General features: G+C 42.7%; 1 protein-coding gene across 2 annotated transcripts in view; it reads right to left on the reverse strand.

Annotated features, from left to right (window-relative positions):
* fig4a (FIG4 phosphoinositide 5-phosphatase a) overlaps positions 1-21917 on the reverse strand; it is a 98602-nt gene that overhangs the window by 8496 nt on the left and 68189 nt on the right. For both annotated transcript variants that reach the window (XM_064991348.1, XM_064991347.1), the window contains 3 exons: positions 14231-14429; positions 10729-10814; positions 3632-3706 (listed from right to left, as the gene is read on the reverse strand). In XM_064991348.1, coding sequence (XP_064847420.1) covers positions 3632-3706; positions 10729-10814; positions 14231-14429 — 360 coding nt within the window. The remainder of the gene's footprint in view (positions 1-3631; positions 3707-10728; positions 10815-14230; positions 14430-21917) is intronic.

The following is a 21917-nucleotide window of genomic DNA, read 5'->3' on the forward strand; positions in this document are numbered from 1 at the left end:
ATGCGGGCATGTTCTTGTTGAGAGTGGTTCTCAAATTTAAAACGACTGTCAGTCAAAAGATATACAAGTGTGCTTGCTTCATTTCCTCAAGCCGAGAACATGAGCGCTGATGTCCCGTATAGCATGTAACTGTACAGCTACTGCGTTCCAATTTAGGCACTTATCAATGAGAAAATCAGCCATTTTCAACCCGTATATGGGATGACGGGTGTTGTGAGTGGAAAGGGCTACTGGAAAAGGAAATTAAATTAGGATAAATGTGATCAAGATTGTACTGGGAGTCTGTGAGTGTAGAGTCTGTCCTCATGTAATATCATCCCCTCCATGCCTAAGTCAATGGGTGAGACAGGTCTCAAGGGGGATGAGGCTGTGGATGGAGGGAGTGGGGTGCCAGGGAAGGAGGGGGAGATGGATAGAAAGCAAACACAAGGATACAGCGTTTTGCCGTTCTTCTCTCCCAATTTCCCCCTGCAATTTCTCAAGCAAGAATTTTGCTACGACTGTCTGGTAGTGATCTGAGTGGGTTGGGGAAAAACTGAAAACTACCTGTTATTGGCAGAGAGGTTTGGAATGCTCTTTCTTATGGGTCTATTAACTAGTGGTGATGTCACCAGGCAGGTCAAAACTCCATCCCACCAACAAAGGCTGACATTTCAGGGGGTCTTTACAAACAGCTCTTACACTAAAAGGGCTTTAGCATCATTTTCACAGATTCACAGTATTATTCCAACCCCATTGAGTGGAAATATATATAAAAAACAGAACATCTAATTCTTCACTGCACTGGGCCTTAAAAAAATAATACAGTTGAAGTCAAAGCTGGAACCGAGAGATTGAGAAACAGCTTCTATCTCAAGGCCATCAGACTGCTAAACAGCCATCACTAACTCCGAGAGGCTGACCACATTGAGACTCGATCACTTTAATAAATGGATCACTAGTCACTTTAAACAATGCCACTTTAATAATGTTTACATACAGTGCCTTGCGAAAGTATTCGGCCCCCTTGAACTTTGCGAACTTTTGCCACATTTCAGGCTTCAAACATAAAGATATAAAACTGTATTTTTTTTGTGAAGAATCAACAACAAGTGGGACACATCATGAAGTGGAATGACATTTATTGGATATATCAAACTTTTTTAACAAATCAAAAACTGAAAAATTGGGCGTGCAAAATTATTCAGCCCCTTTACTTTCAGTGCAGCAAACTCTCTCCAGAAGTTCAGTGAGGATCTCTGAATGATCCAATGTTGACCTAAATGACTAATGATGATAAATACAATCCACCTGTGTGTAATCAAGTCTCCGTATAAATGCACCTGCACTGTGATAGTCTCAGAGGTCCGTTAAAAGCGCAGAGAGCATCATGAAGAACAAGGAACACACCAGGCAGGTCCGAGATACTGTTGTAAAGAAGTTTAAAGCCGGATTTGGATACAAAAAGATTTCCCAAGCTTTAAACATCCCAAGGAGCACTGTGCAAGCGATAATATTGAAATGGAAGGAGTATCAGACCACTGCAAATCTACCAAGACCTGGCCGTCCCTCTAAACTTTCAGCTCATACAAGGAGAAGACTGATCAGAGATGCAGCCAAGAGGCCCATGATCACTCTGGATGAACTGCAGAGATCTACAGCTGAGGTGGGAGACTCTGTCCATAGGACAACAATCAGTCGTATATTGCACAAATCTGGCCTTTATGGAAGAGTGGCAAGAAGAAAGCCATTTCTTAAAGATATCCATAAAAAGTGTTGTTTAAGTTTGCCACAAGCCACCTGGGAGACACACCAAACATGTGGAAGAAGGTGCTCTGGTCAGATGAAACCAAAATTGAACTTTTTGGCAACAATGCAAAACGTTATGTTTGGCGTAAAAGCAACACAGCTCATCACCCTGAACACACCATACCCACTGTCAAACATGGTGGTGGCAGCATCATGGTTTGGGCCTGCTTTTCTTCAGCAGGGACAGGGAAGATGGTTAAAATTGATGGGAAGATGGATGGAGCCAAATACAGGACCATGCTGGAAGAAAACCTGATGGAGTCTGCAAAAGACCTGAGACTGGGACGGAGATTTGTCTTCCAACAAGACAATGATCCAAAATATAAAGCAAAATCTACAATGGAATGGTTCAAAAATAAACATATCCCGGTGTTAGAATGGCCAAGTCAAAGTCCAGACCTGAAACCAATCGAGAATCTGTGGAAAGAACTGAAAACTGCTGTTCACAAATGCTCTCCATCCAACCTCACTGAGCTCGAGATGTTTTGCAAGGAGGAATGGGAATAAATTTCAGTCTCTCCATGTGCAAAACTGATAGAGACATACCCCAAGCGACTTACAGCTGTAATCGCAGCAAAAGGTGGCGCTACAAAGTATTAACTTAAGGGGGCTGAATAATTTTGCACGCCCAATTTTTCAGTTTTTGGTTTGTTAAAAAAGTTTGAAATATCCAATAAATGTCGTTCCACTTTATGATTGTGTCCCACTTGTTGTTGATTCTTCACAAAAAAATACAGTTTTATATCTTTATGTTTGAAGCCTGAAATGTGGCAAAAGGTCGCAAAGTTCAAGGGAGCCGAATACTTTCGCAATGCTACCAAATACGAATTGAGTGTATGTAAACTTCTGACCCACTGGGAATGTGATGAAATAAATCAAATCTGAAATGTCACATTCTTACAATAAAGTGGTTATCCTAACTGACCTAAGACAGGGATTTGTTTTGAGGATTAAATGTCAGGAATTGTAAAAACTGAGTTTAAATGTATTTGGCGAAGGTGTATGTAAACTTCCGACTTCAACTGTATGTATGAAAAGTTGTGAAACATTATCCTAAATATAAAACCATCAACTTGGTTACCATTGGTACTTAATATGAGTTGTCAGTATATAAATATAATACATATATTTTGTACATACTTTTATTTCCTATGTAATTTCTTTGATGTAAATGTGTTGGTGCCAAACTGGTGGCGAAAAACGTCAATAGTTGGAAAAGTTCATTAAAAATAATTCCATTGTTGATCAGATGCTTTTTTTAATCAATTAGGCAATAACCATATGGTCTATCCACTAGAAACTCATGGACAATATCGACACAGACATAAAAGTGAATACTATATCAACTTTTTTTCCTGTGAAAGTATAAATGACTAAAGTTACCATAGATGAACTGTTAATGACCAATATTAGCAGGAGACTCCAGTAACTTGAGTAAATTACCAGTAGCTTTGCAACCCTATTCCCAGGAGACTGGTGTTCGTAAGCTTTTATAAGATGGTGTGTGTGCGTAGCGCACATTGCTTTAACATGTGTTGGAGTGCTGGCACTTCTAAACCCCGGTTCACAGTGCACTTGGGTGGGTCAGAAGGACACGGGAGCGAGAGGCTACCACTGATGAGAGAATACCACTGAGGAGGATAGAGGGAGGGGATTGACAATAATAAGAAGAGAGAATTTTTGGAGAGGCAGGCAGCACAAGTCCACAAGCCCCTTTGGGACCACTTAGAAAGGAATGTGTTAGTACATTTTTCCCAGAGTCGTCTGAAAAGGCCTGTATTCATCTGTTCATTAGAATAGTATTAGACAGTGTACTTGTTTGTGTGTTAAACGCTCAACTTACACGTTGATGGCGTTCTCCAGGACTGAGGGTTCGGTTCTCTCCAACTTGTGCTGGTTCTGACCCAGATAGGCAAACCTGCAGAACAACACACACACAGTCAGTGTTTAAACAGCTGATCACCACGGAGACCCAAACATCACCAAACATTTCAGATAACGTAAGTAGCATCACACCTCTTTTTTTAGACACCACTGTATCAAATATTTAACACTGAATTTGGAAAGTATGTGGACGCCTGCTCGTCAAACATCTCATTCCAAACTAAAAGTAACATTGAAAAATAGTAATCAATATATAGAATAACACAGAATCTCAAACAATGTTCATAAATCTGAGTTGACATTTCTGGAAGGCCAGCATCTCGGAGTCGCCTCGTTACTGTTGACGTTGAGACTGGTGTTTTGTGGGTACTATTTAATGAAGCTGCCGGTTGAGGACTCGTGAGGCGTCTGTTTCTCAAACTAGACACTCTAATCTACTTGTCCTCGAGCTCAGTTGTGCAGCGGTGCCTCCCACTCCTCTTTCTATTTTGGTTAGAGCCAGTTTGCACGGTTCTGTGAAGGGAGCAGTACACAGCATTGTACGAGATCCCTTGCCTGCATCTAGCTTATCTCGGGTGTAATCATTAGACCGACAGTTGCAAACAAGAGTTTCTATTGACAAATTCAGGTTTTTATCCCCGTTTCGTTTGCATCCGTTTAAGAAACGTTTATCAACAGAAATCGATGGAATGAAGACACCCCTGATCCACAAACAGTTCACTTTGTATTCCTTCTTGCCTCTATGCACTCTCGTCTCACCTTTTCCCTTCGTTTGTAGACTTCAATGAACAACACTTCAGCTGTATGTGACCAGGCGAAAAAAAACTTTCCAAGCCAAACCATGAAACCACTACACACAGTCTACATAGTTGTCCCCCATATTAGTAAAAGTAACGTCCTAGTCAACATAGCTAATAGGACTAACTCATTCGTAAACCTGCACATTCATGCAGTAATGTTACAGTGTACAGTCACAGTCAGCAGTTACACCGGCAGGCTCTAGCGGCAATAAGTTAATAAAACCAAAAGCCTACCGTGACTTGGAAGAGTTCCAGTTATGGATACTCATAGCCAGCAAGCTAACATAGCATCCCTCTCTGTTTGAACCAGGTGTTTGAGTAACTAAACTAGCCAGCTGCATTTGCTAGCTAAGTGAAACTGAAACAAGAAAAAAAGTACAGAATCTCACATGCTTCTCCTTCATTTTTGAAGAAATGTATTTGTTGAAAACTGTTAACTATTGTCTCTCTCTCTCTTTGAGTCAACTACTCACCATATTAGATGCAGTACTAGTGAGCTGTAGCTTATGCTTTCAGTACTAGATTCATTCTCTGATCCTTTGATTGGGTGGACCACATTTCAGTTCATGCTGCAAAAGCTCTGATAGGTTGGAGGACATCCTCTGGAAGTTGTCATAATTACTGTGTAAGTCATTGGAAGGGTGTCAGAACCAAAAGCTTCTTAAGTTTTGTATTGAAGTCAATGTACCAAAAGGAGGACGGAAACTAGCTGTCTTCTGGCTACACCATGGTGCTACCCTACAGAGTGCTGTTGAGGCTACTGTAGACCTTTATTACAAAACATGGTGTTTTAATCAATTATTTGGTGACATTAACCTCTTACATCTATGGGGGCGCTATTTCATTTTTGGATGAAAAACGTTCCCGTTTTAAACAAGATATTTTGTCACAAAAAGATGCTCGACTATGCATATAAGTGATAGCTTTCGAAAGAAAACACTCTGACGTGTCCAAAACTACCAAGATATTCTCTGTGCGTGCCCTAGAACTTGAGCTTCAGGCAAAACCAAGATGAGATGGCATCCAGGAAATGAACAGGATTTTTGAGGCTCTGTTTTCCATTGTCTCCTTATATGGCTGTGAATGCGAGAGGAATGAGCCTGCCCTTTCTGTCGTTTCCCCAAGGTGTCTGCAGCATTGTGACGTATTTGTAGGCAGATCATTGGAAGATTGACCATAAGAGACCACATTTACCAGGTGTCCGCCCGGTGTCCTGCGCCGAAATTGGTGCGCAAAACTCAGCTGCCAGTATTTTTCCATGCGATACAGAGAGGAAAGCAAGCTTCCACGAACTGCATATCAATGAAGAGATATGTGAAAAAACACCTTGAGGATTGATTCCAAACAACGTTTGCCATGTTTCGGTCGATATTATGTAGTTAATCCGGAAAAAGTTTTACGTTGTAGGTGACTGAATTTTCGGGTCGTTTCGGTAGCCAGACGCAATGTAGAAAACGGAACGATTTCTCCTACACACAGACGCTTTCAGGAAAAACTGCGCATTTGGTATGTAACTGAGAGTCTCCTCATTGAAAACATCAGAAGCTCTTCAAAGGTAAATGATTTTATTTATTTGGTTATCTGGTTTTTGTGAAAATGTTGCGTGCTAAATGCTACTCAAAATGCTATGCTAGCTTTGCATACTCTTACACAAATTAGTCAATTTCTATGGTTCAAAAGCATATTTTGAAAATCTGAGATGACAGTGTTGTTAAGAAAAGGCTAAGCTTGAGAGCAGACGCATTATTTTCATTTTAACGTTGCGTTATGCTAATGAGCCTGAGGCTTTAGTCACAAACCCGGATCCGGGATGGGGAGTTTCAAGAAGTTAATATATTTAGTATATTTTTATCTAAAACTTTTTCAATGTTTTAACATTTATATTTCTGCAAATTCACTGAGGGTGGTCCTCCCGTTCCTCCCCTGAGGAGCCTCTACTGGTTAAGGTAAAAGCAAGGTGACGTCTAACCAATAATTATCTTCATACAATATTTCCCAGTACTATACAATGGCTGTGTTCAGTTCCTCCAAAATGTGATATCTGAGTGACCAGGGTACAGAAGGACACAGGAACAAAGGACAGTATGACGAACAGCACCTAGAAATACAGGGCTGTGAGGGGAGAGCGAGAAACACAAAACTTTATTGTTCCCCTGGCCTGATTAATCTCTCCATTTCTGTGGTTCCATCAGGACGCCCCACAGGTTGGGAGACGTGAGTGTGTGTGTGTTCTGATGGGATTAGGCTCCAAGGGTCTTCAAAGGCCCAACACACACTCAGTTATTCATTGAGGAAGAGACGACCGTAGCTAACCTTAGGTACCCCTCTGTGTCCTGAGTTCCATCCCTACACTGATGGCCACTATAGTAAAGGCTGCCATAGCACATGGTGAAAAGCTCGGGTGATGAGAGCAGATCTATACTTCTGAAGGGGGATTATAGATATGATCATACAGTACATATTAATGAGCCATTCATTGTATGTGTCCTACAGGCACAGTATGTACAGTGCCTTCAGAAAGAAGTCACACCCCTTGACTTTTCCCACATTTTGTTGTTACAGCCTGAATTCAAAATTGATTACATTTAGATGTTTTTGTCACTGGCCTACACACAATACCCCATAATGTCAAAGTGGAATTGTGTTTTTATAAATGTTTACAAATGTACAAAAAGCTGAAATGTCTTGAGTCAATAAGTATTAAACTCCTCTGTTATTGCAAGACTAAATAAGTTCAGGAGTAAAAATGTGCTTGACGAGTCACATTAGTTGAATGGACACACTCTGTTGTGCAATAATAGTGCTTCACATTAATCCCTCTACACACCACACATAATTATCTATAAGGTCCCTCAGTTGAGCAGTGCATTTCAACCACAGAGTCAACCACAAAGACCAGGAAGGTTTTCCAAATCCTTGCAAAGAGCACCTATTGGTAGATGGGTAAAACAAAAAAGTAGACATTGAATATCCCTTTGATCAGTATGAAGTTATTCATTACACTTTGGATGGTGTATCAATACACCCAGTCACTACAAAGATACAGGTGTCCTTCCTAACGCAGTGGCCGGACAGGAAGGAAACCTCTCAGGGATTTCACCATGAAGCCAATGGTGACTTTAAAACAGTAACATAGTTTAATGGCTGTGATAGGAGAAAACAGAGGATGGATCAACAACATTGCAGTTACACCACAAGACTAACCTAATTGACAGATATTCCAAAATATGACAATACTAACCTAATAAAAAATATTCCAAAACATGCATCCTGTTTGCAACAAGGCACTAAAGTGATACTACAAAAAATGCTGCAAAGCAATTAAGTTTTGTCCTGAATACAAAGTGTGATGTTTGGGGCAAATCCAATACAACACATTACTGAGTACCACTTTCCATATTTACAAGCATAGTGGTGGCTGCATCATGTTATGGGTATGCTTGTAATCTTTAAGGACTAATGGATCTATGCACAGGCAAAATCTTACAGGAAAGCAGGTTCAGTCTGTTTCCACCAGACACTAGGAGATGATTTACCTTTCATTAACCAGAAACATAAGGCCAACTCTACACTGGCGTTGCTTACCGAGAAGGCAGTGAATGTTCCGGGGTGGTCGAGATCCAGTTTTTACTTAAATCTACTTGAAAATCGATGGAAAGACCTGAAAATGGCTGTTTAGCAATGATCAACAACCAATTTGACAGAGCTCTAACCATTTTTTACTGTGAACACTGAGGTTGTACCCACTAAGTTTATTTTAACAGTGGTCAAGTAGCCTACTGTGGGTATTTGATCATAATGTAGGTATAGCAGAGTGGCCCACCATAAAAACCATCTAACAACATTTTAACATGGAAATAGCTGTTATCGTTCAGCCTACAGAAGTAGCCAATGTGTGTTGTTCAGTTTAGGCCTACATTCCATGAGACTGTTGAAAAAAACAAGCCGAGCTTGACATTAACCTGTTCATCCACTTGTCCTTCAGACAAGGTGACACAAAATGTTGTTGTTTGATGCAAGAAACCACTTTACAAAATAAAATGCACCATTATTCCCATACCATTATTACAGAGAATCAGACAAATCATGCTACCTTCTGCCTATTGGCTACTTAGCTTATTGAAGTCTGTCTCAAAATACAACACACACACAAAAAAGCTCTGTACCTGACTCGCTTTTCAAAAATGTCTAGAAATGCACACGTTTTGTGCTCTTGTAGGAAGCAATCACTCCCCCATTGCTGACTACAAATTATTTATAACTGGGCTATTAACTCACTAACCAGCAAAGGATATGAACTAAATGTACAAATGTGTACACGTCTCTACATGTAGCGAGCACTTTGATCTCAAAACACCTTATTTACACAAGTATTCAGATTCTTTACTATGAGACTCAAAATTGAGCTCAGGTGCATCCTGTTTCCATTGATCATCCTTGAGATGTTTCTACAACTTGATTGGAGTCCACCTGTGGTAAATTCAATTAATTGGACATGATTTGGAAAGGCACACACCTGTCTATATAAGATCTCACAGTTGACAATGCATGTCAGATCAAAAACCAAACCATGAGTTTAAAAGGAATTGTCCATAGAGCTCTGAGACAGGATTGTGTCTAGGCACAGATCTGGGGTGTGGTACCAAAACATTTCTGCAGCTTTGAAGGTTTCTAAGAACATAGTGGCCTCCATCAAAAAGTTTGGAACCACCAAGACTCCTAGAGCTGGCTGCCCGGCCAAACTGAGTAATCGGGGGAGAAGTGCCTTGGTCAGGGAGGTGACCAAGAACCAATAGTCACTTTGACAAAGTTCCAGAGTTTCTCTGTGGAGATGGGAGAACCTTCCAGAAGCACAACCATCTCTGCAGCACTCCACCAATTCAAGCCTTTATGGTAAAGTGGCGAGATGGAATCCCCTCCTCAGTAAAAGGCACATGACAGCCTGCTAGGAGTTTGCCAAAAGGCACCTAAAGGACTCTCAGACCCTAAGACACAAGATTCTCTGGTCTGATGAAACCAATATTGAACTCTTTGGCCTGATGTTTTTCAGCAGCAGGGACTGGGAGACTAGTCAGGATCGAGGGAAAGATGAATGGAGCAAAGTACAGAGAGATCCTTGATGACAACCTGCACCAGAGCACTCAGGACCTCAGACTGGGGTGAAGGTTCACCTTCCAACAGGACAATGACCCTAAGCACACAGCCAAGACAACGCATGAGTGGCTTCTGGTCAAGTCTCTGAATGTCCTTGAGTGGCCCAGCCAGAGCTCGGACCTTTTGAAGCTTCCAGTCTGTTATTCGAACTCAATCAGCATGACAGAGTGATCTCCAGCCTTGTCCTCGTCAACACTCACACCTGTGTTAACGAGAGAATCACTGACATGATGTCAACTGGTCCTTTTGTGGCAGGGATGAAATGCAGTGGAAATGTTTTTGGGGATCCAGTTCATTTACATGGCAAAGAGGGGACTTTGCAATTAATTGCAATTCATCTGATCACTCTTCATAACATTCTGGAGTATATGCAAATGACCATCATACAAACTGAGGCAGCTGACTTTGAAAATGAATATTTGTGTCATTCTCAAAACTTTTGACCACGACTGTAGACAGTGTCACACCTTGATGCACTCAGCGAGAATTAGTCTAATGACAACATTGTGTTCAAGAACAAATGGATTTGTTTCAGCGTGTTTTAGGGGCGAAATGGTTTTAATTGAAGGGTTTGGGTGTTATGGTTTTATTGTCACATATGCCGGATAGGTGCAGTGAAATGTGTTGTTTTACAAGGTCAGCCATAGTAGTAGGATTCCCTGGAGTACATTATGTTTAAGTGCCTTGCTCAATGGGTACATGGACAGATTTTTCACCTGGTCATGAGGTCATTAGTGTGCCGTTCTCCAGTTGACAGAGTCCATTTAGAACATCACCCTAATAATGACTATGGGAAGGCCAGTCCCCGTCTTCAGGACAGGATGACTTCTATTATCATTATCAACAGTCAGAATCAGACCGGCTGATCATCAGTTCCGTTTATCTCACACTTTCATAACGCAACGAGTCTCCGTCATGATTAGACGTTTGGGCAGTTTTGTGTCAGTAGGTCAGAAGCTCACAGGGGTTGAAATGCAATACTCAATGTGACGGCAGTGTGAAGATCGATCTTTTCGGCATACATTCAATCATCAAACACCTGACTCAGTCTCACATGATGCGTGGAAGCATCTCGTTTTCATGGTGTGTGTGTGTGTCTCACCTCTCATATATGAGCATGTCCTCCTCGGCAGGGAGCGCGGCCAGGTTGAGTCCATAGGTTTCCCTCATGGACTGTTGCAGGAAGTCCTGTGTGGGGGCAAGGGTCAAATGTTAGGGGTCAAAAGGTTAGAGAGGTGAGAGGTAACAGTGAGGAGTGGGATGAAAGGAGACAAACAAACAGTATGAAATCATCCTGAACAACTCTGACTAGATCTCCTCAAGAGCTCTCCAACTGTACTGTGCAACTGTTCAGATTGTACCCCCTTCCTCTAACCAGGGACCAAACCTGAGGAGAACATATCAACACATCCTCCCTTCCTGAGAAACACTAGACGTGGGAAGTGTAGTTTACTGTGGGAGGTGTGCTTTGTAGTCCGCAGGGAGAAAATAGATGACTTTTCAGCAAACACAAAGCCACATAGGAAAACTACAGACTGGAACACCTGTGATTGTCACCACAAGAGACTAGAGTGAGAATGAATACGAACAACAATAAAGGTGAAGTGTAGATCCATCTTCTGTCCCTACATAACGTGGATGGTCCTGTGGTGGTTGAAGTAACAGCAGTAGCCTTTCAAGCACTTATCTCCTCTGAGATGATGGGACAGCTCTATGTCCAACACAAAACAGCATTTCCATTCAAAGCCTATGGATTCAGCCTGGCACCATGGTTTGTGCCCAAGACGAGAGGACTGGAGGGAGATGGCCGGATACAACAAAATACAAGAGAGTTAAGCTTTGCAAACACACACACAGAAACAAACTCTCACACGAACGCACACACACAGAGGGGGAATATGGAATTAGTGTGTCTAATTATACAGCAAGCAGAAAGGTAATGATCAGATGTTTAAATATTTGATCAGTTGTGTTTTTCTGGCGCCATAGCAATCCATTCTCTGGGACAGGCTCGCAGGCAGCGACACGTGTGTGTATGTGCCGACACGTGAGCTAACTGCTAACCTTCTATCCCAAAATATTCATGACCCCCTCCCCGCTACCCACTCCAGATCCAAGAAGAGGCAGAAAACATATGAGGGAAGCATGTTATAAATGAAGCCTGAGGGAGAAAACAGTACTGGGGTTAATGGATATTTACAAAAATATATATTTTATTCAATATTTTTTTGCCTCTCGTTGTCAAAAGCAATCAGTGTGGTTGTTACTGGGGATGTGAGGATGAGTGAATCTGGCAAGAAAGACTGTAAGGGGAGAGGATGAATCAGAAAACAGAAAGCAGCATGTGAATTAACATATAAAGGTGTATGGACATCTAAAAGCATGTGAATTAACATATAATTGACATCTAAAAGCATGTGAATAAAGATGTTAAATAAAATAAAAGGGGACAGCGGAGGAGGGTAATCTCTTTCTTTCGCTCTGTCTTCATCTCTCTACCCTGCTCTCTCCATGGCTCCTGGCCTTTCTCGATCTCTCATCACGTGCAGACGGGGAGAAGAGAGCTTATCCTTGTGCATACTCTGTTTAGAGAGTATGAGATGGCCCTTAACCTGAACACTTTACTCAAGAAGGTAAACAGAGGAAGAAATTACCCACAAGCCCCCAGCTGGCACCGGAAGCCATGTTGTGTGGCTGCCTGGCGGCACACAAAAACAAAAACTTGATTCACCACCACCGACCTCGCCGCTTCTTCACACAACGAGGGTCTAGTCGGTCAAAGAGACCCCAAGCAGCATCTGGGTTACCATCGCCGCTGACAACAAATGTGGCACACAATAGTCTCGTTATAGCAACAGATTGAGTACAATTGGGATTTTGAAGCAAAGCGTGACATTTTTATGTGCCCCGGTGTACGTCACTGGGCTTGGCTGTATATTACTCTGTCTCTTTTCTAGTGGCCTCATTTCTCTTTTCATCTCGGTCCATCCATCTATTCATTTATGCTTTTGTTGTATTTCATTTTACGGCAGAGTAGAATTTAGCCCCTAGCTGTCATCATAAAACATACAGGAGGCAACAACCTGGGAGGGAGGGGGGCAGGAGATGGACAGAAGGTGGGAATGACCGTTCGAGTAAGGTTCAGTAACTGGACATTGAGAGATAAATCGAGACAAACCTACCCAGTATATGATTGACAAACAGAGATGTCAGATATGATATGAACTCAGGGGAAGAGGCCTTTCCAAACCAACTGACCTAAAGAATGGTAGAATGGATAGAGAAGGAGAGAACTCGTTGTGTTGTCTCTCTCACAGGGAAAACAAGTCATCTACTTCATTAGGATGGCCAGTTCTATACAATTCATGAGTTGGTAATTCCTCCTCATCTTCAATATGCTCCCCATCTTCCCCAGTTCATTTCCTGACCTGAATGAGCTCCAATGGAATCTACTCACATCTTGCTGCCAATCTAAATACCACTTTTATGGTAGCAGTCACATGAGGTCCAGGTGATGGTACCACTCTTAATAGACAGTGGTACTACCACCCGGGTACCAGTCCAACAGCATGCCTGTGTCCCAAATGGCATACTATTGCCTTTGTAGTGCACTACTGTTGAAAAGGCCCATAGGGCTCTGGTCCAAATTAGTGCATTATATAGGGAATAGGGTGCCAGTTGGGACACAACCACACAATGTATTCTGACTGAGGCTGGCATCAAAGGGCTAAAGCCCAGCTCCACTTCCAGGTCATCCTATTCAAATTCAAACTCCCATTGTCTCCCCTCTGCTCTCTCACTTGCTTACTAAGGAGAATATTCAAACAGTCCAGTTGTCATGGAAACACAGAGAGAGACCTTGAGTCACAAGCGAGAGATGAGAGCCCCCCGTTTTTTGTTGTTGTGAAGTGTGTGTGCACATGAAAATAGATCAGTCTCATGTATTTGATTCACTCTAGTATAATCATTATGATACAATGTATTAGACTGGTGACTGTGGATAATGTTGATGATAGAACACAATATCAGCTGTGGTGGTATGTTAGTCTTCTACATTTTGCTCTGCTGTCTAAAAAGCCAAACCATCAAACCAAACCATCCAAAACTATCAGTGTCCTGGGGAGTTCAATCAAACTATAAGAACTCAAACTGTGTTGTGATGAATATGCTTTTGATTACATTTTTGTATGCCATGTTATGGATTCATTATCTGAAAGATTATGTGACCATTGTGAAAATCTCAATGGATAGGGGAGAAATTAATGTTCTCAAACAATAACACATAACACCGATAGGTCAACTCCGTGAGTGAGAGGGGGAGAGAGGGAGACAGAATGTTGGCTAGAGAGACAGAAATGGGAAGAAGAGGGAATGAGAGAGGGCCAGTTAGCAAGAGAGAAACCAAGAGAAACCTCATTATGCTCTGAACATGTGAGGAGAAACAAGAGAGCTCCACCTGACACTGAAAACCTTTTTTAAATCTCGATAGTTGAAATCTTCACATTAAGTTAACACCTTCTCTCCCAATGTCCAGTTTGCATGTCAGCTGACATTTAACTCAGCTGGCTACCTGTGTTTGTGTCAGCACATTTCCCATCCCATACCTCCTGAGTGCGGACGCTCTCCCCAGACTCGGTCAGTAGTTTGACGGGGGTGGAACGTTGGGACACTGATCCGTCATCGTCGCGGTCGTCCTCGGAGTCGTCCTCTGAGCTGCTGGAGATCTGTTCCTCACTGGGGGGTGGGGGGGCGCTGGCCGCTGTCTTCCTCTGGACCACCGTCTCCTCCTTACTGCTCTTAGCACTACACACACACTTACATTTTAGTCACTTAGCAGACACTTTTATCCAGAGCGACTTACAATTCATGCCTTCATCTTACGATAAGTGGTTGTCTCACCCAGCTATCACACACATTAGTAGTAGTTAGTGTCAATAGTCCATAGCGTGACCATACTGCTCTTAGACACAGAATAAACAGACAGTAGAGGTAGACAGTATCGTTGGTAGTTTTTTGAATAAACATGGTTAACAAGACAGAGCCAGACTGAAAGGCTGAGAGAGGTTAGGGGGAGGTACACCTGGCCCACCATCCCACCCTCGATCTAGACTGTCTCTACGACCATGTTCACCTGTACAGGGAGACAGTCCCCATCATTGCTAAGACTCTCAAGGACGTCGCTTTAAACCGCAGTCCAACCTCTCCATCCAGGAACAGCGGAGCAATGTCCACCCCGCCGAGATCACCGAGACAACACCCCGGACCAGCACCCTGGAACCCCCAGCCATGATCACAGCACCACCAACCTCAATGCCCACCACAGCCTTCGCAGCACAGATCACCCCAGCCCAGCTTCAGAGCCACCCAGATGAGGCCTCCCACCCCCCACCGCAGACCCACACTTGGAGGAGCCACAGCCCAGCAGGCAGAGCTACGCACAGGCTGTGAGAGGAGCAACTGGCCCAGCCACCACCAACCAAATGAGTGACATTAAACAAATGCTGAGTCTACTATGCTCACATGTGATAGGCCGAGGGTCATGGACGCTCACATGTGATAGGCCGAGGGTCATGGTAAGATGAGCACAAGAACTCCACCATCCTCACACTACACCCACCCAAGTGGCTTGACCCAAATTATATCTTAAATTATAAACAAATCACATTTGCATAATAAGAGTTAACTTTAATTGAAAAATCCTATTTTAATAGTTCTTGTTGGATTGTGAGTGTTTGTCTCATTTTGAAGGTAAAGAAAATTTAAAAAAGTCATGAAATCTTTTTACGTTGCATGTTGGAATTTACAAGGATTGAAGTCCTCTGCTTTTGGACTAAAGAGCAGAAACCCAGACTTCCTGAAATAAATTGATGATGTTGATATTGTAGTACTACAGGACACATGGTGCAGAGGTGATGTTTCCACTGGCTGTCCACTAGGTTATAGGGAGATAATCATACTATCCACTAAATGAAAAGGAATCAGGGCAGAGACTCAGGGGGAATGCTAATATGGTATAAATCTGAACTAATTAAATCAATCGAATTGATCAAAACAGGAGAATTCTTTATCTGGTTAAAAATCAACAAGGAGACTATCTTGACAGATAAAAACATCTTCCTCTGTGCCACATACATTCCCCCCTCAGAGTCACCCTACTTCAATGAGGAGAGTTTCTCCATTCTAGAGGGGGAGAGGAGTCACCTTCAGGCCCAAGGCAACGTACTGGTCTGTGGAGAACTGAATGCTAGAACAGCAAGAAGAACAAGACACTATTAACAGTCATGGGGATAAACACCTAACAGGAAGCAACAACCTTTCCCTCCCCATATACCCCCACAGAAACAACTATGACAAAGTGAAAAACAAAAACAGAGTACAGCTCGTGAAGCTCTGTGGAACACTGGGTCTGTACATAGTCAATGGTAGGCTGAGAGGGGACTCTTTTGGTAGGTACACCTACAGCTCTGTCGAACACTGGGTCTGTACATAGTCAATGGTAGGCTGAGAGGGGACTCTTTTGGTAGGTACACCTACAGCTCTGTCGAACACTGGGTCTGTACATAGTCAATGGTAGGCTGTGGAACACTGGGTCTGTACATAGTCAATGGTAGGCTGAGAGGGGACTCTTTAGGTAGGTACACCTACAGCTCTGTGGAACACTGGGTCTGTACATAGTCAATGGTGGGCTGAGAGGGGACTCTTTAGGTAGGTACACCTACAGCTCTGTGGAACACTGGGTCTGTACATAGTCAATGGTAGGCTGAGAGGGGACTCTTTAGGTAGGTACACCTACAGCTCTGTCGAACACTGGGTCTGTACATATTCAATGGTAGGCTGAGAGGGGACTCTTTTGGTAGGTACACCTACAGCTCTGTGGAACACTGGGTCTGTACATAGTCAATGGTAGGCTGAGAGGGGACTCTTTTGGAAGGTACACCTACAGCTCATCACTTGGTAGCAGCACTGTAGACTACTTCCTCACCGACCTAAACCCAGAGACTCTCAGAGCCTTCACAGTCAGCCCACTAACACCTCTCTCAGAGCCTTCACAGTCAGCCCACTAACACCTCTCTCAGAGCCTTCACAGTCAGCCCACTAACACCTCTCTCAGAGCCTTCACAGTCAGCCCACTATAACACCTCTCTCAGATCCTTCACAGTCAGGCCACTAACACCTCTCTCAGACCACAGTAAAATCACAGTGTATCTGAGAAGAGCAGAACCCAACCATGAAGCATCACGGCCCAATAAATGACATGGTACAAAACAGGCCTATAGATGGAGTGCAAACAGTACAAACATCTACCAAAAAGCAATTAGTAGCCAAAAAATACCATCTCTCCTGGACAACTTTTTATCCTTAACATTCTCCTACAGCAATCAAGGTGTAAATTTGGCCGTTTGGAACATAAACTTTATATTTGACAAATGAACCTCCTTGGCTAATCTAAAGAAGCATAAGAGCAAACCAGAAATAACAGATAATGAAAAATGGTTTGATAATGATTGCAAAAATCTAAGAAGGTCATTGAGAAATATATCTAATCAAAAACACAGAACCAGACAACAAAAATATACACCTTCAATATAGGGAAACACTGAAGCAATACAAACACACCCTAAGAACAAAAAAGGAACAGCACATTAGAAATCAGCTGGATGGAATTGAGGAATCCATAGAATCAAACCACTTCTGGGAGAATTGGAATAAATTAAACCTCATCAAGAGGAATTGGCTATCCAAAATGGGGATATGGGGAGAAATCACTTTGCAAACCTCTACAGCAATATAACAAAGAGCCCAGAACAAAAAGATATACAGGAAAAATGACAAATCCTTGAATCAGCAGTCAAAGACTATCAGAGTCCTGTGGAAACCCCAATACAGAAGAAGAATTACTGGAGAAACGATGCACTCTCCAACCCAAAAAGGCCTGTTGTGCTGATGCTATTTTAAATGAAATGATCAAATATACAGACCACAAATTCAAATTGGCTATACTCAAACTCTTCAACATTATCCTCACTGCAGGTATTTATCCCGATATTTGGAACCAGGGATTGATCACACCAATCTATAAAAATGGAGACAAATTTGTGTTAACAGCAACTTGGGGAGAATTCTCTGCAGTATTATAAATAGCAGACTACATCATTTCCTTGACAAACACAACGTCCTGAGCAGAAGCCAGATTGGATTTCTAAAAAATTATCGTGCAACAGACCACATTACACCCTCCACACTCTAATTGATAAACAAGTAAACCAAAACAAAGGCAAAATCTACTCATGTTTTGTAGATTTCAGGAAAGCATTTGATTCAATTCTTTTAATAAACTAATAGAAAGTGGTATTGGAGGGAAAACATGATTTTATTAAATCAATGTACACTAAAAACAAATGTGCGGTTAAAATTGGCAACAAGCAAACAGACTTCTTCTCTCAGGGACGGGGAGTGAAGCAGGGCTGCCCAATAAGTCAAACACTATTTAACATCTACATTAATGAATTGGCAAAAACATTAGAAGAATCGGCAGCACCTGGTATCACCCTACACAACACTGAAATCAAGTGTCTGCTGTAAGCAAATGACCTGGTGCTGCTGTCTCCCACTAAAGAGGGGTTACAGCAGCACCTAGATCATCTGCACAGGTTCTGTCAGACCTGGGCTCTGACCGTTAACCTAAAAAACCCAAATATAATGATATTCCAAAAAAGGTCCGGAAATAAGGATGACAAATATAAATTCTATTTAGACACAGTTCTATTAGAACACACCAAAAACGACACATATCTACTAGGACTAAATATTTAGCAACACAGGTAGCTTTCACATGGCTGTGAATGAGCTGAGAGACAAAGCAAGAAGAGCTTTCTACGACATCAAAAGGAACATCAAAATCGAAATTCCAATTAGAATCTGGCTCAAAAATGTTTAATCAGTTATAGAACCAATTGCTCTATATGGCAGTGAAGTGTGGGGTCCACTCTCTAATAGTGAATTTACCAAATGGGACAAACATCCAATCGAAATACTGCATGCAGAGTTTGGCAAGACTGTATTGCAAGTGCAAAGAAAAACTCCAAATAACGCAAGTAGAGCAGAATTGGGCCAATACCCCTCCTCATTCGAATAGAAAAAAGAGCCATCAAATTTTACAACCATCTAAAAACAAGTGACCCCAAAACATTCCATCACACAGCTCTACAATGTCAAGAGATGAAACAAGAGAAGAGTCCCCTCAGCCAGCTGGTTCTGAGGCTCAGTTCACCAACCCAAACCAACCCCATAGAGCCTCTGGACAGCACTCAGAAAATCTGGCCCAACCAAATCATCACAAAACAAAAAGAAAAATATATCACCTATTTGAAAGACACAACAAAAAATCAAATTATCTTCAATGCTCTTTGGCTCTAAACAGACAGTACATGGTGGCAGACTATCTGACCACTGTGACTGATAGAAAACTGAGGAAAACATTGACTAGGTACAGACTCAGTGAGCACAGTCGGGCTATAGAGACCGGTCGTCACAGACAAACCTGGCTGCCCAGAGAGGACAGGCTGTGCTCACTCTGCTCCAGGGGAGAGGTACAGACAGAGCTGCATTTCCTATTACACTGTGACAAATACTCAGACCTAAGAGAATATTTCTTTCCCAAAATTATAATTCAATACAAAGAATTTGAAACTATAAAACATGAAGAAAAAAAATCAAATATTTATTAGGTATAAAAGCCAAAATGTGCAGTTTTGGCAGCCAAATATGTGTCCTCCTGCCACAACCTGAGGGACAGCCAGTGAAAAGTGCAAAGTAATGTCAATAATATTTCCCGTTTTGTTTTGTCTTTCATACCAGGTCATGTGTCTTCTCAGTCAGGTTGACACTGGTCTACTACCACGTCATGTGTCTTCTCAGTCATGTTGACACTGGTCTACTACCAGGTCATGTGTCTTCTCAGTCATGTTGACACTGGTCTACTACCAGGTCATGTGTCTTCTCAGTCAGGTTGAGACTGGTCCACTACCACGTCATGTGTCTTCTCAGTCATGTTGACACTGGTCCACTACCAGTCATGTGTCTTCTCAGTCATGTTGACACTGGTCTACTACCACGTCATGTGTCTTCTCAGTCATGTTGACACTGGTCCACTACCACGTCATGTGTCTTCTCAGTCATGTTGACACTGGTCCACTACCACGTCATGTGTCTTCTCAGTCATGTTGACACTGGTCCACTACCACGTCATGTGTCTTCTCAGTCATGTTGACACTGGTCCACTACCAGGTCATGTGTCTTCTCAGTCAGGTTGAGACTGGTCTACTACCACGTCATGTGTCTTCTCAGTTATGTTGACACTGGTCCACTACCAGGTCATGTGTCTTCTCAGTCAGGTTGACACTGGTCCACTACCAGGTCATGTGTCTTCTCAGTCAGGTAGACACTGGTCTACTACCAGGTCATGTGTCTTCTCAGTCAGGTTGAGACTGGTCCACTACCAGGTCATGTGTCTTCTCAGTCAGGTTGAGACTGGTCTACTACCAGGTCATGTGTCTTCTCAGTCAGGTTGACACTGGTCTACTACCAGGTCATGTGTCTTCTCAGTCAGGTTGACACTGGTCTACTACCAGGTCATGTGTCTTCCCAGTCAGGTTGAGACTGGTCTACTACCAGGTCATGTGTCTTCCCAGTCAGGTTGAGACTGGTCTACTACCAGGTCATGTGTCTTCTCAGTCAGGTTGACACTGTTCTACTACCATTGCTTTAATGTATTGTTGCTTTCATTAATATTGTTGTTGTAGTTGTTGTTAATGGTAATCCCATGTCCACTACTACTATTATTATTGCTGTTGGTCCCACCATTTATTTATTTATTTTTTCGATATGTATACTCTGACAATGTAAGAACTAATGAACTTGCCATATCAATAAAGTCAATTGAATTGAAAGAGAGAGAGAAGTTAGGCAGGAGGACACAGGGGAGGAGAGAGAGAGAGAGATAGAGAGAGATTAGGCAGCAGGACAGAGGGGACTAGGGGGAATTGAGAGTAGGGGGAGGGCAGAGTGAGAGCGAGAAGTTAGGGGGGAGGAGAGAGGTTAGGCAGCAGGACAGAGGGGAGTGGAGAGAGGGCAGAGGGAGAGAGAGAGGTTTGGGGGAGGAGAGAGAGGTTAGGGGGAGGAGAGAGAGGTTAGGGGGGAGGACCGAGGGGAGCAGGGGGGTGGGGAGAAGGAGAGAGAGGTTAGGGGGGAAGAGAGAGGGAGAGATGTTAGGCAGCAGGACAGAGGGGAGTAGGTAGAGGGAAGAGGGAAAGAGAGAGGATAGGGGGAAGGACCGAGGGGAGTAGGGGGGTAGAGAGAAGGAGAGAGAGAGGTTAGGGGAGAAGAGATAGGGAGAGATGTTAGGCAGCAGGATAGAGGGGAGTAGGGGGAGGGCAGAGGGAGAGAGAGAGGTAAGGTGGAGGACCGAGGGGAGTAGGGGGTGGAGAGAAGGAGAGAGAGAGTGTAATCAAAGCTTTGTCCTCTCTCTACAACGGATGGACAACCCCAATCTAGACGCCTACATAACACTCCAGTAGAGAATGATACCGGACACTCAATCATTCATTAAAAGGTTGTGCTTTGATAAATAAATCCATAAACAGCCATTGGCTGGTTAAAGGAACAGGAGTAATACATGCCCTTTATAGGAGTTCAATATCATACTAACACATGTAGTTGCTCAACAACTCTGTGTTATTGAAGGTTTTCAAGAAGGTAAAGAGGTCGTGTGTGTGTGTGTGTATGTGTGTGTGCTCACATGAGTCAGCTAATGGAAGATGAGTGTCTTGTTTTTGGCCCACGGCTTCCATATACATGTGTTGAGACAGAAATATACAACACACATAAACAACGCCTGTGCGGAACACACACACACACACACACACATACACGCGAGCGAACAACGAGAAGCGCACCCACGAGCACACACGTCATGATTTATTACTCCAAACGGGTGGCGGTCCGTGTGCAAAGTATATGATTACAGTGAGAGTAGTTTCTAAATGTACCAAAATATTTCACTACCGTTCAAAGGTTTGGGGTCACCTCGAATTTTCCTTGTTTTTGTTTACCCATTTTTTGTCAATTTAAAAAAAATAGATTATCTACATAGGCGTAGAGAGGCCCATTATCGGCAACCATCACTCCTGTGTTCCAATGGCACGTTGTGTTAGCTAATCCAAACCCTTTTGCAATTATGTTTTTTATTTTATTTTTTAAATCAGCCGTTTCCAGCTACAAAGCTACAATAAT

The sequence above is a fragment of the Oncorhynchus masou genome, chromosome 16 (assembly GCF_036934945.1).
Source record: "Oncorhynchus masou masou isolate Uvic2021 chromosome 16, UVic_Omas_1.1, whole genome shotgun sequence".
Taxonomy (NCBI): Eukaryota; Metazoa; Chordata; class Actinopteri; order Salmoniformes; family Salmonidae; genus Oncorhynchus; species Oncorhynchus masou.